Source organism: Cynara cardunculus (assembly GCF_001531365.2).
Source record: "Cynara cardunculus var. scolymus isolate 2C chromosome LG 17, CcrdV1, whole genome shotgun sequence".
Taxonomy (NCBI): Eukaryota; Viridiplantae; Streptophyta; class Magnoliopsida; order Asterales; family Asteraceae; genus Cynara; species Cynara cardunculus.
In genome coordinates this window covers 1,470,349-1,487,900 of record NC_037544.1, presented here as the reverse complement: position 1 = coordinate 1,487,900, position 17,552 = coordinate 1,470,349, and the positions used below count along the sequence as shown (strand labels likewise).

The 17,552-nt window shown below is 34.4% G+C and overlaps 2 protein-coding genes across 2 annotated transcripts; one reads left to right on the top strand and one right to left on the bottom strand.

The window, feature by feature from the left end:
* The first annotated feature begins 2,023 nt into the window (after window positions 1-2,023).
* Window positions 2,024-5,439, top strand: LOC112500184 (cytochrome b6-f complex iron-sulfur subunit, chloroplastic). The gene is made up of 5 exons (XM_025103527.1): window positions 2,024-2,111; window positions 2,193-2,443; window positions 3,979-4,096; window positions 4,204-4,386; window positions 5,160-5,439. The coding sequence occupies exons 1-5, from the start codon at window positions 2,073-2,075 to the stop codon at window positions 5,259-5,261; spliced, it is 693 nt and encodes a 230-aa protein (XP_024959295.1). The 5' UTR covers window positions 2,024-2,072; the 3' UTR covers window positions 5,262-5,439.
* A 2,866-nt stretch (window positions 5,440-8,305) lies between these two features.
* Window positions 8,306-16,477, bottom strand: LOC112500181 (uncharacterized aarF domain-containing protein kinase 2-like). Its single transcript, XM_025103524.1, has 5 exons — window positions 16,181-16,477; window positions 13,811-15,146; window positions 12,206-12,475; window positions 10,169-10,324; window positions 8,306-8,847 (listed from the first exon to the last, which is right to left on the bottom strand). The coding sequence occupies exons 1-5, from the start codon at window positions 16,192-16,194 to the stop codon at window positions 8,728-8,730; spliced, it is 1,896 nt and encodes a 631-aa protein (XP_024959292.1). The 5' UTR covers window positions 16,195-16,477; the 3' UTR covers window positions 8,306-8,727.
* Between the last annotated feature and the right edge of the window lie 1,075 nt (window positions 16,478-17,552).

Here is a 17,552-nt window from a genome sequence, read left to right as displayed (position 1 = left end):
TCTTTACTTTTTTACCGTATTACTTTTTGATTTTTGGTATATAAGTTAATTTAAATTGTTTAGAATCGGTTGATTTATCGAGTTGTAATAAAAATGATTTGTGTGGGTGTATATATAGGGTATTCATCATATGATACGTTGTTCTCAAGGATCTCATGGTTTAGAGAGTTCTCAAAAGAAGGCCCCCTATACATATGATATAAAGATTTATGTCAACCTTCAATAGCTTTGCACAAATCAAATACGTGTATTAAGATACGAAGCCTAGGGCGTTTTCGAGATATTGAAGGTGTATCTAGGATTTCTATACGGTTTACAAGAAACATTTTAGGTATTCCTTAAATAACAACCGCATGATATATGTCCTTGTTGAATTGTCGTAACAGAAGAAAAGGTGTAGCTTCTACAAGGTCTAGCATGCCTTGCTTTATGACGGCATGCATATTTTTTATGATGATTGTGAGACCAATATGACAGATGATATAAAAATTGTATAAAACCCTTTTCCACAACCACCCTTTTATTGGTTTTTTGTCAATAATCACGTACAGTGATTTAATTCATCTCAGTCTCTCCAATAATCACATACAATAATTTATCATACACCTCTTGTCAATAATCGTTCAAAAAACTTGTATAAGCTAGACTCGTTAAGAAAATTCTCATATCTACAACACATTATAATTGGTACGATACCAAGTTTTTTTTAATCTAATACCGTGTACCAACCAATTATAATTGTTATGTAAAATCTTATAACCGTGTACCAACTAATTGTACTTCGTACTGAATTAACTCGTACCAAGTTTTTCCGGGTGGTATGTGCTGGTATTGGTTTTGCACAACTTCACGTTACATACATGAAAACTTGCCGTTTTATTCGAAATTCGAATGATATGCAGCGTTGTCAGGGGACACGTGATGTGTAAGGAGTTTTAACTACAAGGAAAATAAAACATGCAAATATTCAAACACAATAAAATAAATAAAACTATAATGTTTAATATCAAAACATTAAAAATATAAAAAAGAACTAATAAAAAATAAATAAGTCGATACTATGGTACTATCATGATATGCGACTTCCAATACAATCTAACACCCAAATTTGTATACTTATACAGTACAACCAACCAAATATAACCATTAGCAATTTAATTAGTACGGTGGGTTCGAGTGAGAATTAGGAGGTGTTTGGGATTGCTTATTTGAAACAACTTGTATTTTTCTACAAAAGTCCTTATCAACTAATTATAAGTCAGAATGATTTAACTTCTTCAAAAACTTCTTATTACCGGTTTGACACCAGTATAAGTTGTTTATCCAAACACCCAAAAGTGCTTATTACCGGTGTCACAAGAGAATAAGTTAATAAGTTGTTTTTATAAGCAATCCCAAACACCTCCTTAGAGTTAGTTAGAAGGGTAGGAAATGATCTTCATCCTTGGATCAATCTTAATTGAATAGTTTCACTAGATCAACACTAATGAACTAAAACGTAATTTATAAATTGGTTTAAGATTAAAAGTGATCAAATGTCCCGTCTCATTTTTTTTAACTCCTATTCACACATTAGGGGTTGTTTATTTACGTCTTAATAGTTCTATTAAGAGGCAACCTCTGAATCGTTAAGAGGTGAATTTTGTTTGACAAAAAAAAGTCTGCCTCTTAATGGTTCTAAAACCCTCTGAATGATTTTGTATTATGGATCTCCCTTAACCAATTAAGAGCCCTAATTTCATTGTAAACAATTACCAAACAATTATATTTCATTTTGCACTATATCATGAGAGCCTCTTAATCATTTTAACCAATTAATTATTTTGCACCAAATCATTCAGTAATTGTCAAAAAACAACTTTTTTTTCATGAGTTAAATACATAAAAGTATACGCATGTATTTTGGGTTAGATATTAACCATAAATGAAAAAAAAAAGTTGGGGTGATATCTTAAATATGTGGTTCTGTGATCATACCCATCCTCCATCCATCGTTCCTTTATCCATTACCATCTTCTCTCTTCAAATTGATTTCCAATTTCTGTTGAGCTCTACCTTACTATCCTCCATCCATGGCTGCCTTTACTCTCTCTCCTGCTACTTCTTCTCAGGTATTCATTCAATCTCCATTAATCCTTTCGTGTATCTACGCGACTCCTTGCTAATACGTTTCGATTTCAAAATTTTGATAGTTGCGGTCAAGTAACAATGGACTCTTCTCATTACCGGCTCCTCAAGGACTAATGGCGAGATCTGGAAAGATCCATCACTTGGCGGGAAGAGAAAGAGGAATGAAGGTGACGTGTCAGGCAGCGAGTATTCCCGCCGATCGAGTACCGGACATGGAGAAGAGGAAGCTGTTGAACTTGTTGCTTTTAGGTGCTATTGGTCTCCCAACCACCGGAATGTTACTTCCTTACACCTATTTCTTCGTTCCACCAGGGTGAGTTTTCTCTGTTCTCTACTATTTACCTTCCTCACTGATTAACATCTATTGTGCTGATTTTAACCTAATCATTTCTGAATGATTTGTTGAAAGTTTGAGAATCGAAATTAGATAATCAATAATGATTGATGTAAGATGGTCTGGGAAGTGATTATTACCGTATTGAATCTGCTATAATCATTCATCATTTCCAGTATTCAACTAAAGAGGTTTTTCATACAATTAGATGATCAGTTTTGGATAAATTCATACAGTTTTGTTAATATAAACTGTAACTGAAACATGAGTAGAGAAATAATTACAATAACTTTCACCATAGTTTTAAGTTAATCTAGATCAAACTTTCGAACGTTACATAAATGGAAAGAATAAGATTATATTAGTTTTTTTTCATTTTATCGTACCTCGTTACTAAATTTATCAAAATTTCGACATCCTCGAGAACAACTATTATAAGTTCAACTATTTAAGTAACAAAGCACAGCCAAACTAGTGGTGTTTGATGGGTTTGAACTTTGGCTCCAAAGATTAAAAGTGTCTGGAGGTCCCATGATCAAATCCAAGGAAGAATAAAAATTCACTTGTGGCTATGGAGGTTCAAATGGGACGACTCCGGGCTACTCGAGGTGTCCCTGGAATTAGTCGGCTCACGTAGCGGGTCGGATATTCAGGTTAATCAAAAGAAAAAAACACAACACAACGTTATTTTTTATTACAGATAAATACTTGTTTATGTTTATTTAACATTACACATACATAATCAAATCACATAAAAACACGCATCCAAACACCCCTAAAATTAGGATGCAGGCCAGTTTATGTTTATGATTAAAAATCAACTTTTATTCTTTGCAACAACAAATTAGAATTAGATTCAGTTCTACAAAACACCCTAAAAATTCAGTTTCGATTTGCATCAAACTCCCCACGACCTTAGCTTTTGCTTGTAGAACGGTAGAAGTTTCTATATATTTAGCCTTGAAAACGAACCGTCAATCATACTTGTACATATTCCAAAAACACCATTATAAATGAATAAAAATATACTCCTCTGTCCTAAACCTGATGTTTCATTCTTATCCACCAATCATAAAGATACATGTCATAATAAAAGAATTTGAACATGAATTAAATAAAGTTATATTAAATAAAAATCTGATGTGTATTCATTCACGTGATTGATAGAAAGAAAGAAGATATGAAATTTTGGGACAACAGATTTTTATTGATTATAAACCGTTATATTTGGTTTTATCTTACAAAACAATATTATAATCATGACACTTGTCTTGGTGTTGGAAGTGGACCCCATATTAATACTATCATGCTAAGTTGTAACAATGCCTCTAGAAAGTTGCATTTGTGAGTTTTTAAGCTCAAAGTTGTAGACTATCAATAATTTTTGTTATGGTTAATTTGGAGGTTATTGGTTCGTTTACTACTTTGGACTATGTCCAGATTTATTCGCTTATTGGTTGGAAACCCGTGTTTAATTTCCTTTGTTTTTGGTTTCTGATTTTGTTTCTTCCCAGTGGAGGATCTTCGGGTGGTGGTACCTTGGCTAAGGATGCGCTTGGAAACGATATTGTTGCAGAAGAATGGTTAAAGACCCATGGACCTGGCGACCGAACCCTTTCACAAGGTCTAAAGGTATTTCCATCGATCTACGTCTAGTGTTGTAAATAGAATGGTACTCGATCCGTTTCTGACAATATATTCAAATCATCGTATTTAATGAAATAACGGAATGATTGTAGGGAGACCCGACGTACCTAGTGGTGGAGAATGACCGAACCCTTGCCACGTATGGAATCAACGCGGTGTGCACCCATCTAGGGTGCGTCGTGCCATGGAACAAAGCCGAGAACAAGTTCATGTGCCCATGCCATGGTTCTCAGTACAACAACCAAGGCAAAGTTGTTAGGGGTCCTGCTCCTCTGGTAATCAACTCTTCAAGTACCCTTTCTTTTTTAAATAAATTGTATCAAAATACAACATATTTTGCTTTTTATAAACTTATTTTCAAAAATTCCATTTGCATCTATTTTTGTAGGTCAAAGTCTTAGCCTCTATATTCAGATACTATAAATATATTATATTTTTATAATTATCATATTATATGCGTCTATATATAGAAAGATATTAATATTTTGGACAAATTGTATAAAAAAGTAACGTACTTTAACTTGATTCCTATTTTGGGTAACGTACTTTCAAAACTTCCATTTTAGTACCTAAGATGTAAAGTTTTAAACATTTAAGTACCTAGGTAACCGGTTGAAAACCAATTTTAGATTAAAATCCATATCAGTAACCAGGTTGGCAAATAATACTGAGTTTGATACCACATCACTTGCCACATCAGCATGATAACTTGTTAATGCTTCAACCAGTTACCCGGGTACTTAAATGTTTAAAATTTTACATCTTAGGTACCAAAATAGAAGTTTTGAAAGTATGTTACTCAAAATATAAGTTTTGAAAGTACGTTACCTAAAATAGAAATCAAGTTGAAGTACGTTACTTTTTAAAGTATATAATATTTATATATGACAAATAAATTCACACACCTTCTTCACATTTGGGGAGGTTTAAACTCCTTTGATGTTTTATATGTATCTTAATGAAGTAATATGTTTCATTTTAATGCGGTCTTTTTGTTTGTATCTATATACAAAGTATTGATGCATATATGTTCTTGATGTCTGGACAGTCGTTGGCATTGGCTCATGCCGATATCGATGATGGGAAGGTATTGTTCGTTCCATGGACGGAAACAGATTTCAGAACCGGTGATGCTCCATGGTGGTCATAGAATCTTGATATCCTCATCCTTTTGTGAGAGTCTCGCTGAATTTATTCCAGAATTAAAATATGTACACAACAAGTTTATAAATTTGTAAAATGACCACCAATTGTTATTTTCTATCCTTCATAACATATAATCGGTTTATTTGCTCACATCTCAAAAGAGACGAGTGATAAAGAGTACCACATACACATGTATATTGCATCCTTCTTAACTTTTAAATGTTGGTTGTAAAGTATCACATATCAAAATAATCAGAGTGATATAGTACCAAGATTCATATACATGTTATATCTATGCAGGGTCGGTTTTAGGGTTTTGATGTACATATGCAAGATTGCTAAAAAATGTCCCTATGTTGATCTTTTAAGTAAATGAAACGTACTATTTTCTAAAGAGTTTGGGACCTAATCAAGGAAAGCGGTTCATCCCCATACCGAATGAATCAAAACGGTTAAATAGGAAAGGATGAGGAACAGTAGGAATTAGATTGATTGTTCACTTGCTTGATGACCATATTTTCCTTGCCTTTCTTTAATTAGATTAGCTGCTTAATTGATGCATTAGACAGCATGGGCTTCTTGTTTATAGTCCCGATAATTAAACCAAAGCTAATAACAAATATGATGCCTCTTGGTCTTATGATGTGCTTTGCGGTCGCACATGTTGCATGTGGTCAAGGTCGAGCCCGTAGCTATGCATGTGAGAGGATATTTGTTTTTTTCTTATTAAAATATGTCTAAAATAAGATCATTTACTGTTTGTTTTTTTTCAATTTTTCAAAGTACTTATTATAAGTTAAAATAATTTAATTTTTTCAAAAACTCTTTATTACCAGTTTGTCACTGGTATAAATAATTTATCCAAACACTCGGAAGTGCTTATTACCGGTGTCATACCGAAATAAGTCAATAAGTTGTTTTTATAAGCAATGACAAACACCTCCTTAATTTGCATAATAGATATTATACACCAGTCATAATCAGTGTCGTTCTAAAAAACATATTAACATATTTATATAGTTACTGGTCTCAAGGATAAAATTTTTAATTAATAAGTGGTTTAGCTAATCTTTTTGTTGATTTTAACAATATTAAATATTATGCAATTTCTTAACGATAACAATAAATGTGCAAAAGTTTTCTAAATCCAAGGTTTAAAAATATGTGACGTTTATAGAACATAAAATACTATTTTACTCATTATTAAGCTCGAGCTCGAAATAAACAAGCTTGAATAGTTCGTTAAACGAACAGAACAAGACAGAATAGAACAACTGTTCAACGTTTGGTAAGATACAACTGGACAGAACAGAACAGGTAAAATAACCAATTTACCCCTAATGAGTTGTTTATTTTAATTAATTTATTAAATTTATTAAATTATAATAAAATAATTATTTTTTATAACAAAAAATATATCATTTGAAAATTTTCGTCAAAACAATTAAAATGATACCAAATAGATAGATTATGTGCTTTCCAATTTTTATTTTTATCTTTTTTCTATACTATTTATTATTATTAATATATAATAAATTACATAAATTAAAAAAAATATAGAAACCGTATAAAAATAATATTTTGAGAACAGTAAAATAAAAGTCTAATTAACATAAAATATAATAAATAAAATTTAAAGAATGAATGAAATATAAAAAGTAGACCTATTCAATGTTTTTAAAGAGAATTATGTTTTATTTTGATATTATAATGGTAAAATATAAGTTCATTCCACCTTGTTCCACCCTGTTCCATGAGGTAGAGGTAGAGGTAGAACAGGCATGTTCTACTATGTTCTTATTTGTTCCATATAAAAATTATACCAAATATGGGACATGGGTTCCTGTCATGTTCTGTGTTGTCATATCCAGTGTATCAAACGCAAGCTAAAAGCTCAACTCATTTAAACCCCTAGTTGTGTTTTATAAGCAAGCTTACATATAAAAAGGCAATGTAATCATCTTTCTCACATATAATATAATACAATACAATACAATAATATATATATATATATATATATATAAAGAGAGAGAGAGAGAGAGAGAGAGAGAGATGTGAGAGTTTTGTAGTACAGAAAACAAGAGATGAGAGTACAAGTACGAGAATGGCGGTACGATTAGCAAAAACGCAAGTACCACAACGGATGGAAGTAGGCACCATGTACAATATGCATGAATCAACCACTTCCAACTTATATATAAATACACAACCCCTCATATTCCCATAAGAAATACGACTTTTCAGAGAACTTAAAACATCATTGAGTGCAGCGTTGATGAATCTCCAAATCCAATAGAGATTCGTCAACACTGCACTCAATTATGTTTTTACTTCTTTTCTGATATATTCTCAATCCACCTTCAATCCCCTTTATACAGGTATCATGTAACCAAAGGCCGTTTAACCAGATACATTTCAGGTAAGCATTTATCAACAAGAGTTTATCATGTTGGGTAACATTTAAGTCCTTACCCTGCAAGCGCTAAACGGGTAAGAATCTCTCCCTCACTTACCTGTAAGATTTTTCTTCATTGCCATTAGGGGTGTGCATTGGAAGGGTCAGGCAGGTTCAGGTGTACAAACCAAAAATCCGATCGGATTTCTGATATGGACTCCGAATTTTGGGTTTCGTATTGGTCGGGTTTTGGATTGGGATCGGTCTAATTCGGGCATAGTTATATGCAAACAAATATATATTCAATCGATTTTGAGGATGAATTCAATAGGATTGATGAAATCGATATTAGATTTAGAATTTAGAAACAATGTAGCCAACTAGGATTTAAGATTTTCAAAATATACTCAAATAAATAAATATATGTATATAATATGCACAGACTATATATATATATATATATATATATATATATATAAATTTCGGGTTTTAATTTGGTTAGATGGCCAAAAATTAAACCCAACCCAAACCCATATATCCCCCAAAAGTCGGGTTCCAGATTTTCGGGTTTTGCACACCCCTACTGACCATGCTCATCTAGTAAGGTAAGTTGACCCATTAAGCATTTGGTAAACGCCCCAAAACGAAGCATCTTACATAACCCACTCAAAAGTATAAATTTAGATACAATTGTGCTTGTTACTAGTGTACAAATGACAATACCATACACTCATCCAATTCATCTAGGATGCCAACATTACAAAGTATACAAAAAGTAATAAATTTGGCAAAATCAGCTCTTTCGGTCTCAAAACTACGCAATGTTTTTGTTATTTTTTCCGTCACAATAAAATCATTTACTACTTTGTTTTTGTTTTTACCAAACAATACGAGCCCTGTATATCTCACCCAGAAGTGAGGTTTATGGGGTAAGATGAATGCAGGCTGACCTTTACCCTAAAGAGTAGGATGACTTATGTTTCTTTTTTTCTTATTCGTGTACGTTATAGAATTTATTAGGGAACAAAATTAGACGATATTTTTTTTCTTGAGAGGAAGAGGGAGGGCACCTTTCTCATGGAGCCATGAGTCCTTCGATTGTATAGAAGAGAGACTCCACCAAATCGGTTTTAAATAGAAGATTTTGCAATGTGTTCATCACATCATACTCGGGGTCCAGCTTCCGCTGCCAACTCTGCACAAAAATAACCAACATTTTACAAATCTGGGAAAAGGATCAATTGTCACCGGACTATGTGGCCATTTATTCATGGGAAGATTCGAAGAACTTTGAAAAAGAAATCACTGGAATTGTAAATTTTTGTTCATTTCTATGTTACTGCCAGTGCCAAAATCTGTTGCTCCAAAGCCGAATCAACACAATCTCATGGACACTACTTCATCACACTTAACACGGATCATGCTTGGTGAGAAGGGTGTGAAGCATCTCCACCCTTGGATCAATAATCAAATAGAAAGGATAATAGAAATTGATTTCAATTTCGATCAATTTCTAATAAATAGAATCCCAAATTTGAAATAAAAAAATGATAATTTTATTTATAATCCCTTGTCTTTCCTCGAAACCTTTTTTACGAAGGAAAGAAAAGAAAAGGAAGAGAAAGGGGAGGAAAGTAAAAAAATACTCGTGATCTCGAAACTTTTTAAGAGAGAAAGGAAAGGGAAGAAAAATATTAATAAGTTTCCTCCCAAATGTGGGAGGAAAGGAAAGGAAAGACATTAAATCTTTTTTTTTAAATATTAAAATTAGAAAACTACCCAATTTTTCATTCTAATTGATATATTTCTAAAGGATATGTTGGTAAAAATAACATCTTTTCTTTCCTTTCTCTCCTGTTCAAGAACATGAAAAATTATTTCATTTCATTTCCTTTCCTTCCTTTTCCTTTCCTTTCGGAAACACAAATAAAAAATTCTTTTCTTTTCCCTCCTTTCTTTTCTTTTGTCTTCTCTCCAATTTAGAGATCACAGCGTTAGAGAGAATCCTCGGTAAGATTGAGATGAAAAAAATCCTAATTGAAGAGATATACAAGATCAACTCTAATGAGATACACTGAATCAATTCCTTTTAAAGCGCAATTCATGGGTTGGTTTGAGATTAAAAGTGATCAAGGGTATAAATCCGTTCTTTCTTACACTTCTCACCTTAACTCCTATTCTCACACGATCCTTCGTCTTAGGCTATATACCTAAATATCCCCTGATTAACAAGCAGGGCGTTAAAACACTAGAGGCAGGTCATTTGAAGGTTAATCAGTTAACTAGCAGTTCTGCACATAGAATAGACTAACTAGCACTATGACATAAGAATGTGTGGTCAGGTGCAGTGATCAGTGAGCTGGATTAATGCCCAAAAGGTCGGTGACAATTAGCGCAATTAAGATAGAAAAATAGCGACATTGTGAGCTTTGTAAAAATAGCATTTTCTTCTCGTATGTAGATTTCATTGAATATGAGAAAGAAACAAACAAATACCCAGAGATGCAAGAAATTACCTCCAAAACCAATGTAGTTACTATTACAGTGCACACATTGCCATCGATATTAACTCTATGATGCCTAACTTGCTCAAGCAACTGCTGCATGCATTCTGCAGGATGGATGGAGTCACCTTCCGCAGACCTCCATGACATAAATGATTCCTCGACATCCTGTCACACCAGAGTTTCTTTTAAGGATGCTGGAAATAAAAGATCAGGGGAGGGGAGCAATGATAGATAAAATGTCCAAGTTGCAAACTTTTGGAAACATGGAAAACAAATATTAAGATATCTGCTTACTTAGGCCATGTTTGGCGATCACAAGCTAACTTATTATTTTAGCATTACCAGAAAAAACCCATTTGGTAAGCCTCTGGAGCTTTTCAATTAACTCCACTAGCTTGTTTCACATTTTTCCAAATATGCCCCATATATTTATCGAAAGTGACCAAAAACTCTATGAATGTGTTTGGCATGTGCTATTTGCTTTTTTCCTTCATGGGGAAAAAAATTTCAATTATACCCCTTATATTTTATATGAACAACCACAAAACTCTATTTTTGTTACTACTTATTTTAATATGATGAAATGAATATGATATGCTAGAATTGAGTAATTTCCAACATGCCCTATAAGGTTGTTTTACATTGTCTTCTAGCTTATCAGGTAGTTTTACCAAATGTCACTAGCTTATCAGCAAGCAGTTAGCTTATTACTCGACAACTAGCATTTCAGCCAACATCTAGTTTTTCAGCCAACAACCAGCTTATCAAGTTTGCCAAACATAACCTTAATATTCACACTCAATGTCCGTAAATTTACTAATTGTCCGGTAAATAAACCCAGCTCACAAAGAAACAGTTTACAGGGAAGTAGAAGTAACTTTTCATTAATAAGAGGGCAAACTAATCAGACCACACTCCTTGACTGTGTTAGCTCAATACTTGGTTTCAAACTGCAACCTTTAGAGACCTCATGGTTATGATATGGTAGTCATTCTAGTAATCATTGATTGTAATTTGGAATCTAGTATATCATATCAAGTCTGCAAGAAGCTGGAAGAGTGTAATTCAATAGTAACCATGTTTCAGACCTTGAGGGCCAGCTCAACTGACAAATAAAGGCTAAGCCTTGGGCTCCTCCACATAGGTCGCCTGTCTAGTCTCCTCAAGGCCAATGGAGATTCCTGTTATCTTAAGCGGCCCCATGGGATTAACTGAGATGCACGCCAGCTGACCCAGGCCCACAGTTACCAAAAGTAATAATAATCATATGCCAATTTAAGATGAACCAAATAACATGGCGCCATCTGTGCAAGAGAAAATCACCTGGTATGTTTACTCGCCCAGTGTGCCAGACTGAACACAGACCAATCATTTTTGTAAACCAAACCAAAGAAACCTAGTATGTCCCACCCAGAAATGGGGTCTGGGGAGGGTGGAATGTACCCAGACCTGCCCGCTACAGCAAAGAGTAGACCAATCACTGGTGTAAACCAGATCAATCATTGGTGCCATCAGCACAAAGTGTCCATCTGCATACAGTTCACAACCTTGTGGTTGTAATCACCTAGCCTTTGACCAACATACTCAGCAATGGAGAACACAATTGTTCATGGCACTCAGAGCAAGCAGGCCACTGCTATGATCCAAACTCTCAACTTTATTGGAAGCTTACTGAGAGCAACAAAGAATATGAACTGTCAATTGAAACAAGAGTGGCATGCATCTAAGCTGAAATGCTTCCAGAAGTTTATGCGCTGAAAATCTTGGTTCAAGTATGTTAGTTAGAGAATATATTTACCAGCATGCTCTATTGGTATCCGATGACCACCAGGAGTAACGTTCCTCTTTTCTAGTTAGTTAACATATGGTTGCCCATAAGAAATAGGTTTATGTATTCCATTCTTACTTGATCCCAAAGTTCACATAAACAGGGGTGATTCAAATAATAAATGAACAAAATTTGGGGGTATTACTTGAAGTACAAAATAAGTATGAACTTGAGAAAAATGGCATACATACAGGATTCCAGAAGTGCAAGAGTCTCACCTTAATGAAAGCTGTTGGGTTTGGGCAGCTTTGATGTTTTGAAAATTTAAGTGTGTGCTCCGCAGCAGCACGTCCATCTTGAAGAGCAACAGCCTTGAAGAACTCAATCAGATTGACTCTATCCTTCTTGCAAAGTTCAGCAGTCATGCCCACATCAAGGAAAATTACATGAGGCTTAGATTTAAACAACCCTGTATCTGATGCTTTGCCCTGAGTCACCCTTACAAGAATATTTCCCGGATGCATATCTGCATGAATAAAATTGTCAACCTGGAAAGGAAATTGAAACAAGTTTAGGAGTAGTCGGCGATCAATAAGTAATAAAATGGCAAGCAAAACCACTAAGCACATTGTGTGTATGGTGTAGAATCTAACTCAGGATTAAGTAATGGTCCACCTATCCTGCTCTTATAGATTTGTAGACAAAGAGCATATGAAAAAAAAAAATCACGACTTACAAAGCTAGTGTACTTCGATATATCACCAACAATTTTACTCCCTCTGCTCCACAGGAGTCAAACTTTTTTAGATCATTTGACAAAGATATAGGAAAGGGATACGATACCACTCATAGTTGCATGCATCCTTGATCATAGCAAATATGGACAGTGGACTTCTGTCGAGGAACGAACAAGGTAATATTTATCATACAGCACATAATGTTGACCCTTAAATCTTGATTAATTTACAGAGAAATAAATCTCCAATGAGTTATAAAGTCACTATATTGCTATGGGTGATGTTGATGTGATCACTTCTTCAATTTAGGCCAAGACCATTTTTCTCAACAGGTTAACACACTTTTTACAGAAAATTCTGACTCTTAGATGCGAAGTCATAAAAGTTTGCTGGCCACCTCCTCAATTACTCATGCTTGTTGCTTAGCTTGTTCGAGAGAGAGTATATAATTGGATATTTAGTTAACTAACCCACTATCAAGTTTTAGAAATGTGCAAGACCCACAAAAAGAGTTGTCATCTAATTCGTTGCCATTTCAACTGCATTTGTCGGCATGGTAGATCAAAGTCAAGTCAGTATGTGCCTGTCTGCATGTGATATGAGATATTAAATGGACCCCTTGCTTAGATACACAAGTGAACACTTGAAATGGAGGTATTTTTGACATATTGAGATACCTCTCGAGCCACATTTAACATGAAACATCCAGGGATCCTTGGGAATTCCTTATATAACTCTTATGAGTTAGCAATTTAAATAAGTTGATTACAATCAGCAAAAGCTATAGAGATTAGAGAAAATACGTATATAACTATGATTAACTCATACGGAAGAAGAACAAGTATTCAACCAAATATTCTGAAGTTGTTAAGATTCTAAGGGATTATATTTCTGCTTTTGTATCAGAAAAGCTGGTCACATGAAAATCCTGTCAGCCCAACCTAATCCCTCAAGTTCATTGCAACAGCACCATAAGATTTTCTATATTTGATATTGAAAAACTAGAACTTCCGTTGGGTTACTAGATAAAGATATGTCTAAGAAAATTGCTAGGCTCCTTAATTCCTACATACAAATAAAGCAAAAATAATGGTAGACAATAATAAGTAAATACATAATTGATGCCAAAACGAACTGAAATTTTACCAAAAGCATCTTTAGAAGTGCATGAGTCCCAATGTGGGCAAGGCCAGTTTTGATGCCTACATTCCCTTCTAGCTCGTCCACATAGTGCAAAATACTCTCTCCATGCTCAAAAGTTTCCACTAAAATAGCAGGATGCACCAGTGGATATAGAGGCCTCGGGAATGACACATCCTTCCATCCTCGGAAATTGTAAATAAAACGACTTAAATGAGCTGCCTCCCTGGCAAGATCAACTTGGGACATCATGAAGACGGCAAATTGCTGTATGCTTTCATCCAGTCTCAACCATTTCAGAGTGGGGATAAATGTTGACACTTTTGCGAATAAATTCAGTAATATGAAATCCCTCCTAATTCTTTCACTAACTCCTGGATGTCTAACCTTTACGGCAACAAGAATAGGCTTTATACGTTGACCAGGATGACGAAACTTTAAAGTTGCTCGATGAACTTGAGCTATACTTCCAGATGCAACAGGCTCCTCCTCAAAATTTTCAAATATCTCAGGCAATAGACGGCCAAATGCTTTTTCAATAGTATTCTTTGTGTGAGCATAGCTATGAGCTGGTGCTTTTGTCTGAAGTTCTGCGAGCTCCGTGCAGAGATCATTGGGGAAAAGATCAGGCCTTGAAGCTGCCCACTGACCCCATTTAATAAATGCGGGTCCAGCCTTTTCTAAGGTGTTATGGACACATTGTAGCCATGTCTTACGAAATTCAATGCCAAGGGAATTTGCGAAAGGAGCCATGGCTATGCAAGGTGCAAACAGACATGCTAGATATACTGCTCTAAGAAACAATATTAGAACTTCTAGAAGGGAGAACACAAACGTAGTTAAGTAAACATGCCCATCCTGTGCATGTGTGTATAGATCATTCTTATAGGAGAACCCTTCTGCCTCCGCCCACGTTCTTTGCGTACAAGCCAACTCTCCTACTACAAAAGCTAATATACCAGGAGCAATCAACTGGGATCTACTCAAAGCAAAGCTAACAGCACGAGCAATTCTAATCATTGGTTGGGATGGCACACTATAGGTACAAATTTGGGAAACTCTTCTCCATGCAATGTGAGCACGGCGTGAAACTTTAGTACTTGCTGATATAAAATAAAATCTTCGAAAATCTCTACTGCTCCATAAGCTCCCCTTTGCTTCATGGAATGTACAACAAGTGAGGCCTCTGCCAAGAACCTTATATTGTGAATATTGTCGATAAAAAGAGTGGGGAAAGCCAACTGCCAATCGCGCTCCCTGATTGTTTACTTCAGAGAAACAGCTCTTACAGCTTGGAAGAAGGGAATGCGCTGCCCTTCTAACGTTGGCAACAACCAACAACCTGCATAGAATTAATATACCACCTCTATATCATGCCCACTATGTGAGATTGTATGATCAAAATGCTGAGCAGCAAACGAACAACAGAAAAAGAATGGTAACCACTTCTTGATGAAATAACTATCACTATTGTTTTCAAGCATAACCCACAAAGGTTTGTAAAAAATAGAGTCGCAACATAGACTTTAGAACAAAAAATAAGTGAAGGCACTAATTCCGTTCATCAGTTTCAGAGACCAAGTAGTGATTGCGTAGTTAAGTCCCAAATTTGAGTCTATGTTTTCTAAATCTTGACCATAGATATTGCAACGTGGGAAGGTACAATTGCAAAGTGAATCCTAGAGTTATTGGTTAACAGGTAAGAGAGCCTACCACGTAAAGATAAAATCATCTAGTGAATGGCTACCCTCGCTCTTTCATATAAACTTTTAGTATTTATTAGCCCTTCTGTTTCGTAGGTGGCTTAACTTGCAAAGGAAAAATGGAACCAGCCATTTCCAATATGTGCCACATGATGTTTGAATCTTTCTAATTTGAGAAACATAACTAGAAGACTGGAATTCTTGATGTTTTGAAGCACAACATATATTATATAGTTAAAATGAATAACACCTCAATTCTACAAACAACCCAACAACGTTTTATATATAGTTGCCTCATGTCAAGTAAACTGATATTGTAATTAACACAGCAGGATGTAGATGTACATGCTTGGAATCAAAATATTCGGTAGACAAACATAACACGTGCTCAGATAAATCATGATGCGCAATACACAACACAATAGGCGATTAACACGCCAATTAAATGAATAATCCAATCGATTAAGATGCCACTTTTATCGCGCTATTCATACTATTCATGACTTAGAATTGACACTAGATCCTGACTTCAAACCACGGTACTTCAATTCATCAAAACATAGTCGATCAATTATTTGAGAATTTGTATACAACCATATCGCGAACAAACATCATTACATCGGAACTACTGTAACGATTACGATGCTATATACAAAGTTAGATATCCATATACCTTAAGAAGGCCATGTAAATCAGATGAACAACCGTAGGTAAATAAGGATACAGGCCGGCATTTACACCAGCTGAAGCATTGAATCATCTTCGTCGTTGTTGTGGCCCTGGCCGGCGCCGCCGGTAAAACATGACGGTTGAAATGATTTTCCTGTGTGGAGACGATTGGGAGAACGGATGTTGATCGTGGAGGCGACGGGACGAGTTCGTTGGATTCGCACTACTGTAATCTCGTATGACGAAAGGGTTACGGGAAGATGCCGCTGAAAGGATGCCGCTTGCACGCTTGTCCCTCGTTTTACGGCGAACCCTTGTCCTAAGATTTATCGATATTTGTTTACAAAAATTATTAAAAACGATTATTTATGCATAGAATTAGGGACGTTTATGGTTAGGTTGATCGGGTTAAAAACATTTGAACAACTTAATTTAATGTTTGTGGTTTAAAAGAATTTTAACTCAATTCAACCCAAACCAAAGTATAACCCAACTCAACCCGTATGGGTTGGCCGGATTGATCGGGTTAATACTTTGGTATATTAAAATATTCTTTTAACCTTTAATATGTTATTTCTTTATTCATAATTTCGTTTCCATTATCAACCATTTGATACAACTTATCCATGTTTCTTACGTATATCATATTCAGTTAATTTTCTCAATTTATATATATATATATATATATATATATATATTCACAGTTATTGAACATATATATGAATGAGTTATATAGAGATATGAATAGATTGAAAATATGTGTATATGAAAAGCATACATGATAGTGTAATTGTCTAATATATATATTAATAGAAATTTAATAATCATATTAAATCCAAGATATAAAAGGATATCGGGTTCATCAGGTTGGGTTGAGTTCATATAATAGTAACTCAATATCAACTCAATACCTACGATTTGACAATTTTACAACTCGATTAGCCATATGATTACTTCAGGTTGGGTTGGGTTGGGTTGGGTTGGGTTGGTCGGGTCTTTGAGCACCCCTACATAGAATAATCTATATCTGTAGTATATTATAAAACATTTGATAAAAACTATTAAAAACATTTCTTATATGTAAAGTACGGTTTATTAATGTGTATTACTTAAAATTCAATATTACAAATAGACTGTGCGTAAGTATAACTTATTAAAGCTCTATATCTGAATTCGTGTAACTAACTACAGATAAACATAATCAAATACATGATAACATCTCATTTTGAATATAAAAAATTTAAAATATAATTAGGATAATCATTGAGATCTAACAAAATACTTAATTATTATCTTTATAAAATGTTATATTATTAAATAAAAATAAATTATTTCATTATTAAATTTAAATTAAATTATAATAAAAAATTAAAGAT

Bases quoted from the DNA above. Each gene is read 5' to 3' on its own strand.
- LOC112500181 (XM_025103524.1), bottom strand. The intron at 12,476-13,810 runs GTAAAATTTCAG...TTTCCTTTCCAG, and splicing joins CACTTCTAAAGATGCTTTTG to GTTGACAATTTTATTCATGC. The intron at 8,848-10,168 runs GTAATTTCTTGC...ATTTTTGTGCAG, and splicing joins TAACTACATTGGTTTTGGAG to AGTTGGCAGCGGAAGCTGGA.
- LOC112500184 (XM_025103527.1), top strand. From the start codon at position 2,073: ATGGCTGCCTTTACTCTCTCTCCTGCTACTTCTTCTCAG. The intron at 2,444-3,978 runs GTGAGTTTTCTC...GTTTCTTCCCAG, and splicing joins TATTTCTTCGTTCCACCAGG to TGGAGGATCTTCGGGTGGTG. The intron at 4,387-5,159 runs GTAATCAACTCT...ATGTCTGGACAG, and splicing joins TTAGGGGTCCTGCTCCTCTG to TCGTTGGCATTGGCTCATGC.